At 43.8% G+C, this 23,670-nt stretch overlaps 1 protein-coding gene across 4 annotated transcripts; it reads right to left on the bottom strand.

The window, feature by feature from the left end:
* Nucleotides 1–202: 202 nt before the first annotated feature.
* CMTR2 (cap methyltransferase 2) lies at nucleotides 203–16,416 on the bottom strand. 4 transcript variants are annotated; one of them, XR_005831083.1, is made up of 3 exons: nucleotides 15,653–15,949; nucleotides 7,120–14,792; nucleotides 203–4,935 (listed from the first exon to the last, which is right to left on the bottom strand). XR_005831083.1 is itself a non-coding variant. In XM_040615076.1 (2 exons), exon 2 carries the CDS (start codon nucleotides 14,771–14,773, stop codon nucleotides 12,473–12,475), a length of 2,301 nt encoding a protein of 766 aa, XP_040471010.1. In that variant the 5' UTR covers nucleotides 14,774–14,792; nucleotides 16,128–16,416; the 3' UTR covers nucleotides 7,861–12,472. The 4 variants fall into 4 exon arrangements, 3 of the variants coding, with proteins under 3 accessions (XP_040471010.1, XP_040471009.1, XP_040471008.1); XM_040615076.1 differs by lacking the exons at nucleotides 203–4,935; nucleotides 15,653–15,949 and adding an exon at nucleotides 16,128–16,416 and having other exon boundaries at nucleotides 7,861–14,792; XM_040615075.1 differs by lacking the exons at nucleotides 203–4,935; nucleotides 15,653–15,949 and adding an exon at nucleotides 15,984–16,069 and having other exon boundaries at nucleotides 7,861–14,792.
* Between the last annotated feature and the right edge of the window lie 7,254 nt (nucleotides 16,417–23,670).

Consider the following 23,670-nt stretch of genomic DNA (forward strand, 5'->3'; position numbering starts at 1 on the left):
CAGAGCTCAGCACAGCTCTGCTCGCAAAGAGCTTGGCCCAGGTCTCCCTTCTCGATTCCCGCTTGCTAACAAGCATCCCATCACTGAGCCAGGATCAAAAAAACGGGTCACCCACACAGCTGAGGAGACCCAGGCTCCCACTCCCTCCCCCCTGCCTTCCACAGCAGACCTAACACCCAGGAAAAATCAGACCTGGGACTCGTCAGACGTAACATCTCATTTATTGCTTACAGCTGCCCCTGTTCTTTCCCCCATATCATTATGGTCAAAATACATGGCAATTACAGTCCCCCCTGCGGGTACGTTCTCCACAAGGTTTTGAAGCGCAGCTCTGAAGCACAGCTCCATCTGAATACAGCCAGCTTTGAGATCTGTATTCCAAAGTTCACTGGGAAGCAGGCATGTCAAGTCCTCGACAAAGTGTCAGTCTCCCCAACAAGCCACCCAGGACACAGATTTCCAGGCCCTCTGCCCTGTGCCACAGTGATTCCCTTCGCCACAAAGGTCGGCCACGTCTGATGGTGTAATTTGACAAACTGCTGCCTCTTGTTGCTTTACAGCACTCCCGTTGTCACAGCATTGCCTCCAAAGCTTCCTGTGTCCCCTACAGAGCAAGGTTACCCCAGCATTTAAACATCAGGCAACAGGTTTACCTGATCTTCAGTCACCTAAGGTATAGATCAAGCCCTCAAGATTTTACGGTGCCACTAGAAGCTGACGGCTACACAGATCAGCATTTATACAAACCCCTTCTCCATTCCTCATCCCACCTGCCATGGCCCCCGCACTGAGCCCATGGGCACATTTTTCATTGCCCCAAACTCCAGAAGTCCCCCTTCTCGAGACCTTCACGTGCCCAGGCGCCTGGCAGCTCCAGGCATTTGGAACTCTCATTATCCACTCAGATCCCTGCTTTACTGCCTGGATTGCGCTCCATCCCCTGATTCAGGCAGACACAGCCTGCACATGGCAGCCCTATGACCTCGGATGAAGACATCTAGTTTTCACCGTAAACTACCTTATTGTCAAGGAGCTCAAAAACTAGGTAGGGCAACTCCAGAAAAAAGGTCAAGACTAGAAAGGAACAGCACACAGAGTGGCCCTAGCTGTAGCAAGGGAATAAAAAAAGTCAGACACAAACATAACACCTCTTCTATTTTCTAGAAATCCTCAACAACAGATAATTACTCCACTAACCAAGGGGCTTTGCATCCTTCTCTTCATCGCTGTTCAAACATTTTGTCTCCCCAGCCCTAACCTCTGGTTCTGCAATAATTCCTCATACAGTCAGACCACGGCATATCCCGTTACCTGCTGAGGATGTGATCCTGAAAGTGTGGCTGTCTGCAACTCAGTTTTTCCTGTAAGAAACAGCAGGATAGAGAGGAATGTGTGCAGGCACTTCAAAAATGCACACAACCTAAATACAGAAGGATAGCACACGCAACATGGAAAACTGAGAAACAGAAGCAAGACCACTGGGGTTGTCAGCTGCCAATTCAACACCTGGTAAAAGACAGAAGTAGTAAAGGAGATTCCACTTGCTTTTGGAATACCAAGAAACAACTGCTTGCTTGCTTGCTTTAAGTTTAGAGCGGAAAAGCCCTTTATAATGCAAAATTAAACTTCATGATGCCTTGAATATGACTCATCTTCCAACAGATCACCATTCTGGAAGATCTCAGCCGCATCACCTACAAGACTGAACACCTGACAAATCTTTCACTGCCAGTGGTCCTGCTGCCTCTTCCAATCCATTAAATTTTCATCATCACCTTCAGATGCCTGCTGCTCGCCAAGGTCAATTGAGGATGAAATATGAAGGAGAACAGGACAATGACAATAGTAACCAGAGTAGGGACTGACAGTAGAGCTCTGAAACAGAAGCGATGGACAGCAAAGCATTACTGTACACAAGCTTTCACAACACAAAGACAGTATAAGCAGGGGAATAACCTGCTCCCCAGGTCTGGAAAACCCAATCCCCTCAGCAGCAGCACTGCTGACACCTGCAAGCTTCCTTTCATAAAAGTTTTAAGGACAGAGGAGCTTCACCTTGATCCAGATCCAGCTCACCTCTGCGCTGTACTGCCATTTTGAGGTGCTCCCTCTGCTGTGTAGCATTCTCAGCATCAAGGTACAAAATATGAGACCATCATAGATGCATGCAAGGTGGGGTGCAAGGCATCCAGACATCCTATTTCAAACAAAACGGCAGAGCAAGGAAGGCTGTCTTACCCTCAGACGGCCTGCGATAAGCATTAACATTTGCGCTACCACTTCCCTGCTTAGAGGAATCCTTCCCATCCCCATTGCCTGCTTCACCAAGTAGAAAATAGTGCTCTGGGATCAACCCCTCCTCCTTCTTGCCTGCCTTCTCCAGCACTGCCAGTTTGGGGATGGGCACCATTGCTCTCCAGTCACGGCTTGTTTTAACAGTGGGTTTGGTTTGTTCTGCTTTTTACATTCTACACTTGTGGTACGTTGTGCTTCTAGGCTTGTGTTTTCCAATTCTTGTTAGCAGTTTCAGGCACTAATAACAAAAACCAAAACAGAACAAAAAGCTCTCCAAGTGATAACACAGACAGCCAGGGACGCCACAAAAAGCCCAAAACAGAAAGACTGTTCTTCTGCAGTTCAAGCAGAGTCCTCAAAAATAACACAGCAAACTGTGAAGGGTCCCACCAAAACATGTGAAGCCCTAACTCACGCTTTGCTTTTTTTTTAACCCTCGGCTTCACATGAAGACCAGAGACCACATCCATGCCTGCCACATCTGCTCAACAGAGGCTTTCATACGTACATACCTCTTCCACTTGGTTTCCCAATAAGACCCTAGTTAAGTAGCATCACTGCACCCGCTCTGCTATAGCAGGTCAAAAATTAGTGTATCAATTGGTCCATGCTCATAACCCAAGACCATACTGCAGACACCTGGGAAGGCTTCTTGATATAGAGTCAGCTCCTCTGACATCAATGCATCTTGCACTAACAGAGGCCAGGCCTGAATATCTCAGCAGGAACCAAGATATTCATGGGTTGGCCCTACTCCAAAAACTTACGCTTCTTACATCACATGCACTAGAACCAAGCAAAGCATTATGGTTAATTTCTTCTGCTCCATATATCTCCACAGGCAAAATAAAAAGGCTTCTGAATTTGAATTAAGAGTCCCTGAAGTTTCTGCAGAGCTTCACTTCCCAAAAAGCAAATATTTACATCCACTAGGACCAGCTGCCTCTTCTTTTCTCCTGCATTTCATTTCCAGATGCATTGTTGGTGCATCTGCTCTATTAATTAAAACCGATGTACACAAGACAAACTTGAATCCTTAATACAACCCTTCAGTGGAAAAAAGTGACATCTAAAGTCGCACTTACATCTTCCAAAATTCCCATGTCCCATTTTATCACCTTTGCTGCTTGAAAGGTGTTTTGCTCTGTTCGAGTCCATAGGGCATTCCTATAGCTGAAAACAAAAACCAGAATTCAGCCTAACCTGACTCGCTGTCAGGTCCTGCCATCGATGATTAACGTCGGGGAGGGGCTGAGGGGAAGGCAGGTGATGTTTGGCTATTGGTTTTCGTCATCTGACTATTTTTCAGGCTCATCTTTAGGAAGGCAAGAAGTGGTGATGGCTTCTGACCTGAGCTGACCTTACAGCACCCAGCAAGGCATAAAACAGCACGTGACTGGTAAAGCAAAGCAATACCACAGATCCCAGGAGCAAGCAGCTTCGCCACCGTGCATCACCACCGCTACAGGCATCCTTGTTCCTCAGGAGACAGTCACTGGTCTCCGACTCCAGGGTTTGCCTGCTGTTAGTAACCCAGTGGTAACCTCAGGTCAGGAGGGTTACTTAGCAATCCTTGCCTTTCATTATCATAGTGTCTGTAAGAACTTGACATCTGCCAGACATGGCTCAGAAAAGCTCGAAGAAGGAAGGCGAAAAGAAGAGCAGACAGACAGCACAGTCTCCGTTTGTACTCCCACTGGAAACAAGACAAAAACCCTGGGCAAAATACAGAGCAGGCTCTGTCCACATTTTTACCCAGCTCCTCCTATATCCAAACACTTTTCCAAGACCCAGCTGGCTATTTTAACAGAACCATGCCCTCCCAGTCTCTGCATGATACATCAGTCACGGAGGCCATCTCAGTCCCCTTATCTTAATCCTAGCTTCCATTTAATCTCTGCCCTGAAAAAGCACAGAAGCAGAGCCCTTAAAGCCTCATCTACCTTCAGGGGAAAAAATAAATATACAAGTTGGCTCTAAAAGCAGATAGCGTCTAAAGGAAATCATAATTAAGCTTCAGAGTTGGAGATTTCCAAGGGACTACTTCACTCCAGCACCAGACCTCTAGGCCAGTGCAGCAGTTATTAAAATTGTAAGATCCGCCACATTTTATTAATTGCTAATTACCACTTCATTACTTCCACTCCAGCTCCTGAGACTCCTGCTGTCACTGTTTCCTTCAGGAAACAGTTCAGGTCACTTCAAAACGGCAAACAATGACATGACAAGCCAAGTCAGTTACTGAAACTAATAGGTATTCTCAGCCACTACATGTGCTTAGACCCAAATGTGTTCTGATGTCCCTTAAACTTGTCACAGTTTTTATTCAGGATGACACTAGAGGACTCAGAAGAGGCCTGTAACTTCTGTTCCAGTCCCACTTTAGCAAACCCAGCATCCAGCCCAAGGAGCAATGGCTGTCCTGTCTGACCCCTCTAAGACAGGAGGACCCACTAAGACACCAGTCAGACTGCATTTAACATTTGAGGCTAATCTGCTTCCTATCGACTCCCCCCAGAAATCTGAGCAAGTACAGTTAGAATCTGGTCTGTTTTCCGAGAGCTGTGATACTCACTTCATGTGGAAGGTGCGAGAATTTAAAGTTGGACAATATCCAGAGCTTTAAACAGTTTTCCAAGTCTGAAAGACATATTTAAGTACAGAACATTCACAAAAGCAGTCCCATAATTAAAAGCCAAACCACTTGACTATTAATTTATGGGCTTATACTACTCTCCTTCATAACGGAAACAAAGCCAATTTAGGTTTTATTCAGTGCCAGTGCTGTTAACTGTGCATCTTAGGCATAGCTGTACTTCTCTCTAAATCTAAATTTCATTAACACCCTAAAATCAATTACTTTGTGATTTATAGCTAAGGTCATAGCACTGACTGTTATTAAACACCCAGTCTAGTTCAGTATTTCCACGCAAAGTACAAGCTCACCCTAGTTGACAGCTAGCCTTTCCAGTGTTCCCACAGAGCAGAGGTCAGTTTTTGAACTAGCTCTCCTCTCACTCCCAAAATGTTGGATCCAGGTCCCCTTCAGTTTGTGCTAACCCTCAGTGCCAGTTCTCAGAGACACAGGGCTGCTGTGTGTTTCTCAGGTGTGACAGCAAGCCTCCACTGCTGAACGTCACCATTTCTACCAGCTGGGAATCCTATAGCCATCCCAGTCCTAGGCACACTAATCCCAAACACAACCTGTGCTACTGATCTACTCCACACAGGGCTCTATATACCATCTGCACAGCCTGCGGCATGGTTTACTCAAGCTGCATAGCTGGGTACCATCAGCATCGTGGCAGTAACGAAAGCAGGGAGCCCCAGCTGCTCAGACAGCTCCCACAATTCAGATGTCCCAGGCAGCAGCAGTCCTGCCCCACAGCCGCACTCTCATCTGCCAGACAGCATCATTATTTGAGGGAACACGTAGCTATTCAGCAGCCACCTTGGAGTTGAGTTTAATTGTGACTCCAGGACAGATTTCATTACGTTTCAACTCCATGGTGTAGATTTGTGCTCTGCCATCAACCTGGGGCAGTCAACCGATTACAAAGCAAGTCTTTTAATCACCTTAACTCTCTAGAGACTTAAATTAAGGCACTTCACCACAGTCCCTTCACTCCTTAGTCTTAATTGAGGTTTTATTACCAACTGGCTACTGGGTCATTGTTTTGAGGCACAAGATACCCGACAGCTTAGGACCTAGGGGTACTCCGCATGAGCTTTCATTTATATCTGGCAGCATTCGTCCATTCATCTCTTAGCTATACAGATAATGATCTCCAGCTCTGGCAACAAAAAAGATTTGAATATTGATTTGCTTTCTCCCTGCTATCTGCCAACCTAGACAAATCAATTCTCCAAGTGACAGTCACTTCTCCCTGCTATTCCCCAATTTAGATAAATCAATCTTTTTAACAAGTGGCAATCATCTTCATTTAGTAAAGTACTGTGAACATGCATTTTAATAAATGTGTTCACGTTTCCTATGGAGGAAAAACACTATTTAAAAAAACAATTTCATATTATTGTTTTAATAAAAGGGGCCACTAACCATGGTGCCCTAGTTCAGTATGAGTTGTATCACAGGTAAAACGTCATATCCCCAGTCTCACTGGGGGACACTGAGGACCTGACCACAGAAAGAATTTGCTAAAGATCTAATCAGCCAGGGAGAGCTCCAATTTGCTTTGTCCTTAGTGATTTGGCTTAGCTTGCAACACTATTTCAATTCAAAAACTGGCAGGCACGCCAGCATATTAAGATCTATCAAAATTCAAATAGGATATATAATCAACGTAATGTAGCGTATCAATTCACTTAAAGGACTGAAGAAATCACATATGCAGTTTTTAAGGTCTCTAGCAGCAAAATTAAGACGTCCACATTTTCCCTTTACTTTACAATCTGCCATTTCATGTGGGTTTAGGCACTGTTTTTATACTGTTATATAGGGAATGCAAATATTTCATAGAACTGCTTTAAGTTCAAATACAGTTCTGAGCATTCACATTTCCCTATAATTCAGTAAAACCATATTAAATAATATTTCCGCCAAAACAAATCTGACAGTCCTTCTATTGGGCTCTGCCAACCCAGTCCCCATTTCAAAGACTATCCACTTCCAAAGTCTTGAACTACATTTTGACGTTGACAGGTATTGCTTACAGCCTAGAACTTCACTAAAGTCAAGCAAAACAACACTGCCCTGTATTTCAGCATATATTCAATGCCACTTCTAGTTTAAACACTTCCTCAACAAACATCTACTACCTAGAAATTAAGGTGTCAGAATAGTATAAATTTCTTACGTCATACCTCTAGGACACAGCATTATCTTCCCCAGCCAATTTTGAGTTCACTTGCAAAGAGAAAAGCAATAAAAAACTGTTAGCATTAATAACTGCAATCAAAATTGGTTAGCAAGCAGTCTCAAGACAAATCGGCTAGCCAAACCAAAGACAATCAGCTGGAACCCTTGTCAGTACAGCAGAGCCAGCCCTGAGGAATAAGGCACACAGCTTTTTCTTAATAATACCATTCAGTGAAGGCAAGCACTTAGAATGAAAACATTTGGATAAGGATTAATAATAGACTTTGCAGACACAAGTACAGCATATAACAGCCTTGTACTACTAGAGTGGCTGTCACAGCAGGAGAAACTGAAGATCCTTAGGACAAAATCCCTGCTGTTAAAGTAGGTTACAGCAACCACACAAGGAGACATAGACTGTTAGGCTTAGTGACAAGGCCAAGGGATCACTGTGCAGGCCTCCTACGCACTGCTTTGACCACATCTACAACTGGAGTCTCTCTTTGAGCTGGTAACCTGCAAAGGTAAAGGCAGTTAAAGAATGTGAGAATCAAACACCACCCTCACCGTTGCAGGCCGCTCCAATGCCCCTGCATCCTTTGCTCATTAAGGATGGATGCAAATGGCAGTATGAGGAAACTGCGGCTCAAAACCAGTGAAACATTAAACCACCCCGGATTTCTCCCTACTGCACTTCATTGTTTTGTTCCATGTTTGGCAAAGAAACACATAATAGCGACATTTAAAACCTAAAACAAAATACTTTATTTTCTCCAAATAATATTTATTTTCCTTTCTTTTTAAAAAAAGATCTTTTAACACTCACTTGCAGACCAAATGAAAAGAAGCAATAGCCATGTAAAACAAGATACTTTCATCTACTTAGAAAAACACAAACAACCTTAAAAACAAAAGCACACATGAATCAGTTACAAAACAAAAAAACCTTCATGGCTGTACAACCCTGGGGGTTACCACACATGCAAGCATGAACATGCACAAGGCACACACAACTGCTGAACTGTTTGTTTAGGTGGTTATGCCTCAAAGTCTTTTTTAAAGAATTTTTAGCAAGGAAAGGCTAGCAAATCCCATCAGCTGCAAGTTCTGAGCCTCTCCTGGAAAAGTTTCCCGCATTTAAATGTCCCCTAAAGGTTCTGCTTGTTATAAGCCTAAGCGTCTACAGCCATTGGCTAATTCTTTTAGCAAATTTCATTCTTAAGACTTGCAATCAGCTCCAACCCATAAAGGGTTACAAGAGAGGGCTCAATGGCAATCCAAATTATCACTTAAAAAGCAAGCAAGAGCAGCCACAGGCTGAGAACTCTTCTGGCATAGACAGCTCCATTTGATCTTTGTCAAGTGACTGAACCACACCAAGAACCGGAACTAAGGATATCAGCATGGCATTCATGAAAATATTTGCAAAAATGACATGGAGAAACCATTACTTGACTTCAGCAAGGAAATTTTCATCTCAGATTTCATCCACTAAGGTGCTAAGAAGAGAGACTGATTCTCAAAGACTATGAGGTGAAATTTAGAGGCTCTTGTTTAAAAATGAGAAATGGGGACAAGTAAACACCATTTCATACCACCCAAAATGGTAAAACAAGTTACACAGGATTTCCCCCATTTCACTAATAAGAATTAAATAGACTGAAATTTAAAAGGATGTCAAAAGTCAGTTTGTAGGGATGGTAACAGGAGGCTCTGAGGCTTCAGCTTACTGGCCAACCCTTGCTTCCAGTGAATCAAGGATTTGATGTTATTCTTCATCCTAAAGCACCCAGCTCAGTGGTCAGAAATTGAATGGTGTTTTTCTTTTCTCCTACTTTCTACATAAGCAATCTTAATCCCCTCCCATTAAATGCCAAGTTTCCTAATAGAATACAATTCTGCTACATATTCTACTTTTACAACTAGTAATTTAATACATCTAGTTTAATTAAGATGAATAGACATCACTTAGTACCATTTTAATAGACTACCAGATTTCATAATATAAATCTCATTATGTTTTGTAGAAATTACATTGGCAAGTCAGCGGCAAGAACATATAGTTTGTGCACATCCAAATTATTCTAAATACAACATAAAATTAGTAAAAATAAGCAGCACTTCTCTTAACTTTAAAGGAACTCAACTTTAAAAAAAAACACAACAGCATTTTCACTTAATGGAATACCCAATTCATTCAACCCTCATGCAACTGATTTCAAAATGTTATGCTGACTTTAAAAAAAAAAAAATAATCCAAGAAGTTTCAGTAAAATAATGTACCTCATAGCTAATCATTGGGCCTAAATACTGGTCCTTCATTGGAAACCTGTGATAGCAGGGCTACAAAACTTTCACCTCAAGTTTGCATGAATCTCAATCACAGGATAACCAACTTATTCTCTCCACCCCCTCTAATTCCCCCTCTGTGAAACCTTAAGCTCCTAATGAGGAAAACCAATACCCAGTTCATCTTCAAGCAGACAGGATACTGAGACACTTAATTGGGTGTCACCTAAACATAAAATCAAATTGGCCAAAACTTGACAGCCACGACTAAGGCAGGAGTCATCAGACCCCCTCCACAATGGTTCATACATTCTTCCCATGCATTCTTACATATTCCGAAAGTCTCACCAGAAATTGTCACTTCTCACAGAAATCTTTGGTCTAAAGGCAACTAGAACAATGTTAGATTCTCACAATTAAAGACAAGTGCCATTCCTAACTTTGAAACTCCTGCCATTAAGACAATAATAATAAAAAGACTCTCTAAATCACATCCATCCTTTTTAACACAAGGAGCAGCTGCCATTAAGGCATTTCTCCTGTCATCTCCCCAAGTCTGCCAACAAAAAAAGCTCCAGAGCAAATTGGGCATCGGGATCCACAGGACATTGGATTTCCTTCCATTTAGAGACCTGGCTTTCCACAGAAGGGCTTGCACACAGTTTTGGGGTGTCCTTCCAAACAGATGGATTGCATTTCCCCACCAGCTCCGTCTAGAGCATACTGAAGTACACAGTCCTAACTCCCCCCAAAGGTCTGTGACCATCTGAAATATTTATTCTACAAGTTCATGAAAAAAGGGCACCTGGCTGATGATACGGGGAACAACAGGATGGGAGGAATCTCAAGGAAGCTGCACAGTTTGTCAGACACACAGAACAGACCAAGGAATGCTTGAAAAAATAAACGCATTTTCTCTCACGGTCTGTCAGTCACCTCAGGATTTTACTCTACATACAAGATAATAACTTAAAAATATGAGACTAATGTTAGTAGACAAAAACAAGTTATTTAAGTACCTACTAGATGAGATGCTTCTGGCTACTCAGGCCTGTATGGCAGAGTATCACAGTGTAAGTACATCCATGCCCTTAATTACCTCATTTACCCCTGCTTTCAGAGACCTCTTTTCAAATGCTTCAGCTCAGTGGGAGTTTCAGAACGATTAATCACCTCTGAAATAGTGGCAGAAACACAGAGGTGTCTTTGGTGGACAATATCTTTATCCTGCTTTTTGTTTCAGATAACAGTATCAAAAATCACCTGTGAAAGCCGCCTTTATCATCCATTCTTCTACAATACTTCCCCCCTTCCTTATTTTGTTTTTCAGCATTTCTTTTTTATTCTTCAGTAAAATACATCTGTGGCCCTGCTTGCACTCTTGACTTCACAGGTTCAAAAAATGATTTAGAGAAGCTCTTACTGCATCTCTCTCCCAAGTCTGTAGCCTCTGTTCCCTTCCTTCCTGGTCTGAAGAAGGAAGCATGACTCAGCTCACAGCAAAAAGAGCAAGTGCATTTAAATAAATTACATGGACAATGACCAATCCCAGAAGTCTTTGTTTAGGCTGCTTCTATTTATGTGCAAGTGTAAAAAGCAAGATTTTTAGAAAACGTTATGCATTAGTCAGCCCTGAGCCACCACCTGATTCATCTATCAAGTTAAATAAAAAAAATGAACTGTTAAAACACATTGAACTGTGCCCTGAACAATGTGGCAAAGAAGCCTATTAAATGTGCAGCATCTCCAGACGAAACAGTTTTTCAGCAGTGCTTTTAATCCCTCACCAGTAATCAATTACCCTTCAAGCTCCCACATTATCTAATTAGAAGTGCCTCCAGCAGGTGACTGGTAATTCATCAGCAGACCACATTTACTTTCTTACTAACTCCACTCTTTCCACCTTTTTCTATGAGATCTTGCACATATCAACAGCAAAGTCATTTTCCCTTTAAACATGTTTTCTCCTTCTGAGCAGGTTTTTCCACATATACTACAGGCTTAAAACTAAATGTTCACCTACACAAGTTAGGCCTCAAAATTTAGCTCACAAAGGAGCAATATGGAAAATAAAATCTGAGTCCCTTAAAGGAACAGTACCAATTTAATCTTTTTTATCCTTCAGGGTAGCAAACTGAAATTTTAATCACTTTCCCAAAGAAAGTCACATTTCTTCAGCTTAAAGCTCCTCCAGCGGCACACAGAGCACTTCTTGATACACAAATTTGTGCATGATCATGTTTTTCATCTGAGAAAAGATTTGTAGTTCCTCATTAATAGCTGCTGCCATACAGATGCAAGTCTTCACTTTCACTCAGGAGTCTCCAATTATTTTAAGGAGGACCCATAAGCCACATAAAAATAACATTATAACAGCCTGTTCATCAATGGGGAGACAAAGCCACGCAATCACCTGTCAAAAACCATACACAGTTTGCTGCTCTTTGTTTAAATGAAATTAAAAGCAAAGAGCACCATTCACAGGACACCTCTGCTACTACTTACAGGCAGCCATTTTTAACCCAGCCTTTAGAAGACAGCTGTCTGCTTACAAGACCCTCATCCCTTGAGCCTTACATCAGGCTTGAACACCACTGGCCCAAACTTCATGTTTCAGCTTCTACAAACCCTGGAAAAGTATACAGGTGTGTCAGAACTCCTATATTTTGCTCCACAGAAGAGGGCTAATGTCACACAAAGAGGGTTCCCCATCACCTGGCTTGACACAACAGGTCTAAACCCGGTCTTCTCACTGGAAGACCATGGTTCTGACCCAGGTGGTACACAAAGAAATTTGCTCAGGGAGAGCTGTGACAGAGGAGCAGTTTCTCCACTTCAGTCACTGCCCCCCCCCCCCCCCCCCCAAGTCTCCCAAGCCTGAGATTAAGCCTCAGGTTTATGTGCCGCAGGTCAATATGGTCTAAATGGGACTGGCAGCTCAAAACACCCTCCCAACACTAGCAATGTCACACCAGGGTTTTACAGTAACATTACCTTCCCATTAATAATGTTTTTAACACCTTCTACCTGCCTGTGAAGCAGGGTCTAGCAGTGGCAACTTGCTCAAGTCTATGCTTTAAGTGAAATATTGCTAGTCATTTGCTGCTGCTTAGCTTGCACAATCAAGTGGAGTTGTCTCTTTGCAATGGCTGTGTTTAAATCCCACAAGAACTCCAACAACTTGCCCTGGAGGAGAACCTCCATAGGCACAAACTGCAAAACCTGCTGTGGAGAGTCTGTGTCTAGTAAAGAGCTTATTAGTTTATTCAGATGCTGCAGATACTCAACAACTGGATTTGGGACACCTCTGTAACCAACGCACAGCAAAGCCGCACTAGTTCTTAGAGGTTCACAGGAGGTTGGACAAGCAAATGTGATGCATCTGAAACAACAGTGCAGTATAAAGACCAGGCTGGCTGTGAAGCGTGTGAAACAAGAGAGAACAGGCAAAATCAATGCATCTCCCATTGTAAGATGATTCAACGAACACAGGACACACTCCAAAAGCTGCTGCTGGTACTTTGGTTCTCCATCATAAAGCAAAGAGAAGCTGAAAGTCAGCAGTGTGGCCGAGTCCAGGAGGCTTATTTCCATACCAGGTTGGCTTTCAGTATCACAGAGGGATGTAAAGTCTACCACAAGGCACTTGAATTTCTCACTGCATCTTTCATTTAGGACTTCCTGATAACACCTGGAGAGATCATACACTTCTGCCAGGATCAGTTCCCCAGGAAGAGGTTCACACGAGTGACAAGTCTGCAGCATATGTCTGCTTTTCAGCCTCCCCCCCACCAATTCGTTCATAGCTTCATTAAGATTTTCCAGGACTTGGCCATCACAAAATAGAGAACATTTTACCACCGGCAGCCTTTTTCCTTCCAAAACGTACCACAAGCTACACTCAAGGTTAGAAGATGATCCTTCCAAGATGCACATTTTACCAGCGTTATTTAAACTATGTTCTTCAGCCCAGTGATTAAAATAGCCCTTTGCCACTTTATCATTCCACGTAAGGGTTTCAAGCATCTTCCTTTCATTGTATGTACTAAAATACTTGTTTCTTTGCCCAAACCATTTTGCATTCGTGCTACAACCAGTCTGAGATTTCTTGACAAGCCAGTTGTTTCTGGCAATGGGTTTCATGTGAAATCTTTGCATGAAGAACTCTACTGCACAATCTCTTAATGTGTTCAGTTTCGTCTGCTCTGCTTCTTCCAAGTGCTCAAATAGATGGATGTTCTCAGAGATAGTCTCTACCTGGCACTTGTGGAAGAAAATGCAACACTCTTCATGTATTTTAAGAAAAGATTCTGGTAGCATACGCAGGGGGAAAAGTGCTTTGTTGACCATTTCTGTTCCAAAGTTCTGTATCATCTTAGAAAGCAACGGATGAATACTTTCTCTGCCCACATAGCGAAGACAAATCACATAGGCCTCGGAGTTTCCAGCTTTGCTAGTGGCTGGCTTAAAGACATGGACCTCCTCAAAAGAGCAGTTCAGCAGAAAGAGCAGATTGGTAGAACAGTGTTCAAACAGCGTGAACATCTTCAAAACAAAGGATCCTCCAGTGCCCAGGATCATTAACGCAGTGACTGTTTCACAGTAATGAAGGGGTGAGACAAGAGCCTCCTGTTCACCTGGATTTCCCTGGCAATCAAAGCTGCCATCAGCAGTTACTAAGTGAACTGTGGCCATATTACTTACAAAGTTCTGAAGTCCTGTTAGATGTTTCAATGTCGTTACATCACCGGTGTTATCTGGGCCAAAGTACCACCAAGGCAATGTATTTGCTATAAGACGGTCATCCATGATCATCATAAGGGTGTCATTTGCTTCATGATATGGGTTTAGAGTGTTGGCTACCCAATTCCAGTCGCAAGGGACATGGTGGGATTTCAAGTAGTGATTGAGGCTGGCTATAAAAGCTCCAGGTGCTTCACAGAGGTGGACAGAATTCAGCTCTCCATCCTGAAGAGCTTCTTCAGGGAGAATAGGAAAGCTGCACAGGATCTCATGAAATTTGCACCATGCCTGGGTACACAGCTCAGCATTCACAGATTTCTTGACATGAGGAATTATTTTCCCCGCTTTATTGGTAAATGAGGTGTGCTGATGCCATTCATCCAGGTTCTTATCACTCAGTTGATTCTTCACTTCATTCATAGAGTCCTTCAGAGCCAGAAGTGAGTTCAATTCCTCATGATCGCATGTAAAAGCATCACTGGGATCTGGTAGCTGCCATTCATTATTTACTGGCTTAGTGTAAGTAAACTTCTTTGCAAAGAGCGCCTCAATTTCAGAAAGAATTTCAGGACTGAACTTTTCAAGGTTTGGAGCCTTGTCAACATAAGGCCTCTTACATTTGTTCATTCTTGAATTGATTCACAACCTGGAGAATAGCATGTGAAAAGAAGCAGTGTCACTCCAATTATACATGTATATAAATAGGCAAAGCTTTTATAAAAAAGGAAATAGCACAAAGTGTTGTGCTTTCAGTGGGTAAAGGCAGACTAACACAAGCACACTGCACGCAAAGCTGACAAGTCTGCTGCCATCTGCTCCAGTGCACAGCACAAAGCACACAAGGCAAAGTTTGCTAACCAGAAATCAGCCAGTAATCTATTCAAAACTAAGATGTTCATTCAAGCAAAATAATTTAATCAAAATTACCACGAGAGACAGGAAATCCCTCAGCGTTATCATTTTAACCATCCCATTCCCTCTGAAGCAAAATACAATGAACTTAGGTGCTACAAAAACAGCTCAGTGTGAAAAAATACTGGATTAAAATTGAAAGAGTTAAGAAACTTTGGAAGCAAACAAGACAAAGAACAGCTAAATTCAACACATTACTCTTCCCCTTGAATCCACATAGCGTTTCAGGCCAAAGCCCCATGACCTTGGCTGTCTCCTCTCCCAACCATCTGCCCTCCAAGGAGAGGCCTGTGGTCATATACACACAAGGGGAAGTTTCATCTTTCATTTCCCCAATTCACCTGCCTCTCAATAAGCATATTTAGTTTCACTTTCCTTTATGCAGACATATTTTTGGCTTTAATCTAGGCCTTTCTCACAACACGTGCTGGGAAGAGGAAAACTGAGGTAAACACAGGAGACCACTGTGTCCTAAACCCGTTTTATTTCATTTGTAAATACCAACTGTCAGCACAGCCTCTTCACTACAGCTCACACCAACAAATCCCTCCACAAGCCTACCACCCAAAGCATGACAAGGACACACACCATCACCTGCTTTTTCTTCTTTGTAGTTATTTCCACTCCCCATTGGCCTGAACTCGATTCAAGGCTGCTGCGGCTCTGGGCCCCCCACACAGGGGGAAGGCTGGCGGCCCAGACGCCTCGGGCCGGCCCTCTCAGCCGCCTGGCCCGCACATACCCGCCGGGCCACAGCGCCCCGGGAAAACCCGCTCTCCCCCCGCTCCCCAGCGCGGCCCAGCCGGCTCCCAGCCACCCCGGCCGCTCGCAGAGCCGCTGCCGGCCGAGGCGTCTCCCCGCGCCGCCCGCTCGCTACGCGAGGCCGCGGCTTCCTCGCGGCCTAGAGGAGCCCCCTCCCTCTTACCCTGTGGGCTGCGGCGGCGCGGCGGGAAGAGAGGCAGGCCCGGCCCCCTCGCTCCGCCGCCCGGCCCCGCCGCTCCCCGCCGCCCCCCGCCGCCCTGCCTCTCCTCAGCGCGGCTGCCCCCGCGCCAGGAGCGGCGATACTTACATGTATTTTAAATAAACGTGGAGGGGAGTTTCCGCAGGGCAGGGCCCGGAGAGCCGCCCACGGCTCCGTTACCAGCGGGAGAGGCTGCGGAGGAAGGAGGTCGCGCGTCCCTCGGGGGAGGCCGCTCCGGAGGAGGCCGGGCGCCTGTTAGAGGCCATTTCGGCCCGGGAGCGACCAGGGGGCTGCTGCGCACCGGGATACGTCGCTCGCCTGAGCCGGCCGGCTTCTGCAGGAGGGGAGCGGAGGAGCCGCCCCCCCACATAAGAAACATACATCGGAGTTCTACAGCTGGTACTTACTACGTGGTGATGCTTACGAGTTACTCTGAGGAAAAGCGGGAGGAAGGCTTCGGTGGGATCTGCTAGCAGCCCACGGGAGGGAGAGGGCTGGGGCTCGGCACCCCGCGCCCTCTCACCTGAGGGCCTGGGACGGGTGCCCTGCGGAGCCGGGCGAGGAGCAGAGCCAGCGCCGTCACCTGCCGGCGCTGCCCTGGCCCCTCCTGCGGCCCCTCGCCGGGCCAGCCCCCGGCCCAGGCCAGCCCCCGGCCCAGGCCAGCCCCCGGCCCAGGCCAGCCCCGGGCCCAGGCCAGCCCCGGGCCCAGGCCAGCCCCCGGCCCAGGCCAGCCCCCGTGCGCTGCCACAGCCCGCCTCGGCCTCCCGCACCCGCAGGCAAATACTTGGGAAGACTCTTGCACACAACAGCCTGCTTCACTGCCCTTGGCAAATCCCCAGGAGACTCCTGATGCTCCACTGGGCTTCGCAGAAAGCAAAAGCCTTGAAATAATGAATGCAGCAATAATGAGCGGCATGGAGCAGCCATTGCAGCGTCCCCGGGAACACATGTGCACCCACTAGACAGCAAACAGCGTGTGAGCTCCAGGCAGAGCAGGGAGATGAAGGCAGATTCCTTACAACAGCAGGCCGAGGTTACAAGCTGCTCTCGAGATTTTAAAATGTTGTAGGGATTTTTTTTAATATGCAGGTTAGGAAATGACGCGCTTGCCAGCGCATTTGGGAACAGACAGCTGGGGATATAGCAGGAGTTTGCAGAAATCCTTTCCCTTTAATACAGGACTTGCTGCTATTGACTTTTGCACTCAAATATTTCTCCTTGATGAAGCTCAATCCAGCCCTAAACCAGAAATACTTTTAACACAGTAATTCAGTACTGTAAATACAAGAGAGTCTAGAACTGATTTAACTAGGGAAAATCTTGCTAGAAGCTCAGTAACTGGCAAAAAATGTCAACGCATCTGTCTGAAGGATATAATAACAACATATAAGTAAACGACCTTTTATCTTGCTCCAAGTACATGAGAGAGCTTAGATGTTTACATTGTGACTGGATGCCTAAAACTATAAACACATAGCCTTTCACCCCCCACCCCCACCCCTTTTAAGCTGTGGCTTTTTTTCTAAAATCAACATTTTTATAAAACAGAAAGAGCTTTAGCTATAAAAAAAATGCTCTCTGAAAACATAAATATAGAACTAAAGCTTTTTCTTTAAATCCCTTGAAAAAATAGAATACATTTTTCAAAACTAAAAGCACCATGTTTGTTCCGAGAAGGAGTATAACAAAAAAAAAATACTTAGTGTCTACTACACCCAAAAGAAGTTTTTTTCTAATATGAAAAAGCTTTGATGTGGATGGAAGGTTTATATGTATCTCTGCAATACCTCATCACCCTTTGATTGGCCTATTTGAAAATCACTTTCCAATCAATCAACATCTTTGGCTACTTAAAGGTGTGAGGGAAAGCTAGGGCAAATTATTTAAAGCTGGTAAGTGGCCAGTGAGGTTGGTAGCTGAGGGTGTTATGGGTTTTTCAGTAGCTGTTGTAGTCTCTCTTTGTGCAGGTCATGCAGTAATGTTACTGCTAAAAAATTTTTTTTTTTTGGTTTAATGGGAGTGGCAAGGATGTGTTATGGTCTGAAATGTTTTCTTGTTGTGTTTGTAGTAAAAATCTGAATAGAGCTTTCCTTTAGCATTTGTTTTCTCTCCAATATATCTAGTAATGTTGTGATGTTTTGGTTGTCTTCCTTTTGTTATTCCTGTGTACTTACATGCTAGCTGTAAGTCTTGTGTTGACTGGGTCCTGTGGACAATATGGTATTTCATTTATTGAGTTTAAAAGTTCATACTTATTAATCTGTTCTTAAGTACTTAAGTCACCTTTTCACATGTTCTTAGGTTCTTAAAATGTTTGGTTAACGTTAGTAAGAGGACAACTACAACTGAGCATGTGAGGGAAGTAATGTGTATGCAGGACTCTTACCTTTTCTATCACACTCTGCTAGGCTTTTACTATAGCGTATAGCTTCTCAGTGCCACAGTCTCCTGGTCTACTGAAGGTAAAGCTCTCCCAAAATACAGGGGAGGACAGGTCATCACTGACCATGCAACACTGCAAGATTGTTAGCTAAAACAAATGTAATTGAACAGTATACTAAAGAAAAATATGATTGTTTTTCTGGAATTAGACCTTTAACTTGGCTTGTGAGCTTTAACTTTGTCTTAAGGTTTCCTAAATATTTTTAGGTTAGAGCAGAAGTTCAAGCAGATACTTCTGTCTTAAGCTAAATAATCTTTTTTCTGTCCATGTGAGACACTCAAAATGGGAACACAGCATTTTTTTCTGTATTAGTTTTGTTGTTGTGGAGCTAGTGTATCAGCTGATAGATAACTGATCTTCTCCCTTTCAGGTCATAAGGTGTGTGCCTAGTTCTGATACCGGAAACCCTGAACAGAAGCATCTGTCTTTAAAGGAACACTGCACCGTTAGACATTGGAAGTTAAATGTCTAAGAGCAAAGCAGTCTTGGCTATGCCTCTTGATTTATTTTTTTTGTTGTTAATATAGCAAAACACATGTGTAGCATAAGAATGCTGTGTGATGGAGCTGGAGAGTGTTGTCAGAGCAATTGGGAGCTCTTGTAACCATACTGGATGTGCAGGAAAGCTGCTGGGAGGGCAATGATGAGCCCTGGAAGAAACTTTGTAATTTTACAGGATACCCAGTAGTTGTCACCTTGTTTCTAAAGATCAGACCTAAAACCATGTAATTTTGTATCAGATCTCACAATGTTTTTAGCTGTCACTGTGCAGGGTGCAAGACCTTTTTAAACTGGGGAGATAGCATTGGTCTCTTGAAGACAGGTAGGTAACAGTGCACTTTTTTTTTTCTTTAAGTGTAGACCAAATACCAAAGGTGAAGGAAGGGTTTACAGTGATGCTTTTAGTTTTCCTACAGGAATTTGCAAAGGCCCATCAGTTGCACAGACACCTAGCTTCAGCCTTCTTGAGATTTCCAGAAGATCTTGCCTACTTACCCATAGGTCTTGCTATGCCAGTGTGTTTTTAAAGCTCCTTGTAGGCAGTTGTAGAGGAATACTTTGGACTAAAACTGAAAGGTCACCATGGAGCTTCTTAAGGGTTCAGCTGTGACTTCCATGCTGGGGTTATGTTATTATCTGGGTAACCTGAGCCCATGCCAGGATGAGGCAGCCATCCAAATGGGACAGTGAGGTTGATGCTGCTGATTTGCCTAGAACCAGCTGCACATGTAGCTGAGCCCTCTTCTGCAGTGGGACTGTTAAGAAGCCATTGCTCTTTTGTACTGTTTGAGCCCCATCTGGGGCTGTTTTTTGTTTTACATGTCTTGTGGATCTCGGCTATATCAAGAAATGGGTCTGTGGTGCATGATGCTGGGAAGACTGGTTGCCCTTAATGAAGTGGCTTCACGTGACCTGGGAAACTAGTTTGTAAGGGCTTTTGTTCTGCTTCTGGCTTGTAGTTCAAAGGCAAACAGGTTTGCATTTCACTTTCCTCAGCGGAGGAGTTGCAGCCACAGTCTACTACAGTGGAAGTGGGTTAAGAGACTTTGGTAAAAAATCTCCAACATAGAGAATTAGTAAAATCACCTAAGTTGTTTAACCTTTGCTTCTGTGGAAAAAGAAAACCCAACAAATCATTGAAATGGAAAAGAGAATCTATAGAATATTCAATATCATGGCATTGTTGCACCATAAATGAGATAATGAGGAAGCACTGATGCTGTTGGAACAGGATAAATACACCCTGATGGACTATGGCTACAAGTGGTAGCATGCTCACCTACTGACCTCCAGAAAGCAGAGTTTTCCAAAGAGCGGTTTTGAGGAAATGGGAACATGGTTCTGGAGATCAGTGAAAGGTCTGGCCTCGAGCTCTGCTGGGTGACGGTATTATTAGTTATTGAGAGAAAACCAGATCATGGAATAGATTTTTAACTTTGGTCCTGTGTGGTCTAGATATGGGTAAGTGTCCTTCCCAGGGAAAAGTCATATTCTCAGAGTATGGAGAAGCATACTTGGAGCTCTAGGCCAGTGGCTGGCTGTGATGCCAGGATATGAACTGTGTTTACCTGTGTGGAATAGGGGGCTATTTTCAAGAATCACTAGTGATACTTATAGCTTTGTAGTACTGTTTAACTACTTCAGAATTATTTTCTTCTGTGACAGATCTGGAAGCTTTTCTTCTTTCTTCCTTATAATTTTTAGTTCTTTTTTTTTTCCAAGTTATTTGTGTTTATTGTAGGCCAGAGGAGTATCTGGCCTCTTGTAGTCTCCAGTCCACCAGGATCCATGGTTTCTTTCTCACTTACCCTCACTAATATGTTGTTGCAGCCTTCCACTACACTTTCCCCTGCATTCTCTGGCCTGTCTCAAAGCACTTTCTCAGCACACAGCCCATCCATTCATCCCAAGCCTGATGTACCACTGATCCCCAGTTGTGTCATTTCTATCACTTCAGGAAGTACATCTCCTTTCCTTCAAATCCCCAAGTGATCCTTTTCTTTATACCCTGTCTCTGCTGAGTTCCTTGACACAAGTGTTTTGTTTCCACAAGCTCCCATGGCCACAACCCCAGCCTTATCCATTAGCCCTTGACACCTGTCCTAGAGCTGGAAGATGGAAATGTTGGCTGGTCTTAGGACATCTCTGCACCTTTCCTGATTTCTGTGCAATCATTTGTTCATGGATTAGGTCAAGTAGCTTTCTCTTTCTGCCTGAGCCTTAGAAAGGTGCTGAGTTTTTACAGAGCTGGCATACAATTTGCAAATGCTGTCTCTGCTTCCCTGCCATGTCCTTCCCAGGACATCATGTGACCCCTGCCATTAACTGGCCTCTATCCTAAAAGCGTTTTTTCCCTGCTGCCCTTACAGGAGAGCTGTTCACAGGGTGAGTAGCTAGAAGCTTGTTTTCTGATGCCAAGCCTAACTGAACATGCATCTCCCTAGCTCCCTGGTGCCTGTCTTAAGTTTCTGTGTGTCTCCTGGCTCCATGGCAACATTTTCAGGCTGTCATCAGAGCATTGCTTAGTTGCCATTATGGTCAGCTAACCATGACAAGCTTTTTGAATGTCTGGCTTTGTTACCCTGGTCATCCCTTTTCTGCATTCATTATAGTTGGAGGTCTCTTTCCTGAAGATGTACAACAAGCAGCATGGACATCACTTAAGGCAAATCTTCCTAGAGATTTCTGTTAGTGATCTGTAGGGGAGTAACTTTTCTGGTACATAATTTGATTTTATTTACCTTCCTTGTGGCTAGTAATGCTTCTGTGGCTGTCTGGGATAGCCAGCATACAAACAAATTATGAGTTTGCCAAACTATGAGTTTCCAAATTGCTGCAAAAACCCCAATTAGTTCTTAGAGCACACTTAGTAATTTTTTAATCCAATGTGGAGCCTGCACTGTAGGCAATCAGCAGAAAAGCAAAACCTTTCCAGGCTTTATCCATTTCACCTTCCTCCAAAACACTGAGGCAGAGTCCTGGCTTTTCTAAGTATGAGAGAATCGGGAAAAATGCCACACAGGCAGAGGTAAAGGTGAGTACTGCACCCACAAGGGCAGGGTAGTGCCTGTAAGACTTTTGGGGGGATGCTTTTTCCTGGAGTAGGCTGGCTTAAGCTGTCCCCACTGTGTAGACACCCTGTTAATCTTTCTGCAGCTCAGATATCTTTCCCAAAAGGGTGATGTGTAGTACACGTGAGAAGACAAGATAATTTGATGCTGTGATAATGTGAGCACACAGGGAAGTGGGAAACTTACCCTAAAGCATTAATTAAATGTTTTGATTAAATGCTTGCAAAATATTTCACAATGCTTCTTTAGACAGAACTTGTTGTAGGAATGTAAAGTGTTGTTATAAAGTTATTTCAGGTAATTCTATTTGCATCATGTAGCAGTTGAAGTTCTAGCTACAGAAACAGGACTTGAATGACACTCAAATCAGTAAGATAAGGATTACAGATAATGATTTGCTGCAGATGCATACAGAAAGAGTAAGAGATGACTGAGGGGTTGTTTTTTTCAGCATGGGAGACTGTCAATACTCTTACTTAAAGATTATGTAATCTATTCAATAACTTATTTTTTTAGATAGATCTGCCTCAGACTACTCTCTACAGTGTTATCAGCATGAATGCCCTCAGTGCTTAAATTAATTTTTTCTGGTAGGGTGAGCCTTTATCTAGTCCAGGCAATGTGGCATTACAGGTTAAAACTCAAGTAAATTTTGTTGCTGTTAAATAACAGACACTGCAGGAAGATAGATAGAATGGTCCCTTTTCGATAATCCTGTTTTCCATGTAAATCCAAACTAGGGAGGAGATTGTCTTAGATGAAAACAAATTGGGAAGAGCTCTTGGGCTGTCTGATCTCTCTTGTCTGCTTTGCAAAAAAGCATCAGATTAATGAATGTAATCAGATTAAGGCTAAACAAGGGAACATATCTGAGGGGCATCAGAACTCTGCTGACACCAAAGAACTCTATGGAAAATCAACATTAAGGGCCTAACATTGCTGTATCGTTTTATTTAATGGGAGCAAATAATGGCTTTCAGAGAAGTCCTGAGTGCCGGCAAGAGAAGTGTGATTTTCCAGAGGGCAAAAAGACTTGAGGGAGGTGAGAAGTGGCTTGAAGACCCTGGCTTTAGGCAGATGTTGCTTGGGGTGGCAGTGACTTGTGGAGTCCTTTAGCACATTGGCTCGCATGGAAAGGCAAGCAGTGTGGGGCCTCTTTGGGCACAGTGTCTGATGCAGTTAAATCTACCTAAAACCATCTCTGCTATTATCCTACTGTGTCTTATATAGAAAAATAACACTGAAGAAGAAGGAGAATGTACACAGACCAAGTAGAGACAGAGATTACTAAGGTTCAGAGAGATGAGAATAAGAGAGAATAACAAAAAGGCAGTATGTCTGAAAAAGGAGGGGGGAACATGGTAAAAACAGAATGAGAGACGGGGCATGGAAGGGAAAATGATTGATAGAGCAATATTAGACCCTTAATGTTGTTTTACCACTGCCCCCAGCAAACTGAGAGCAAGATGCACTATGCCAGTGCAGCAATGTACCACTGGTTCCTGAAGTGACAGCCCTTCTACCTACTGATCTTTGTAGAAGAGTCATTTTAGGTTTTGTAAGAGACAGTAAATAAGAAGTTGAAGCGTGAATACGAGAAGGGAAGGGAGACGGTCAAGAACTTGGGGGGAAAGGG

The sequence above is a fragment of the Falco naumanni genome, chromosome 15 (genome assembly GCF_017639655.2).
Source record: "Falco naumanni isolate bFalNau1 chromosome 15, bFalNau1.pat, whole genome shotgun sequence".
Classification (NCBI taxonomy): Eukaryota; Metazoa; Chordata; class Aves; order Falconiformes; family Falconidae; genus Falco; species Falco naumanni.

Bases quoted from the DNA above. Each gene is read 5' to 3' on its own strand.
- CMTR2 (XM_040615076.1), bottom strand. From the start codon at position 14,773: ATGAACAAATGTAAGAGGCCTTATGTTGACAAGGCTCCAAACCTTGAA.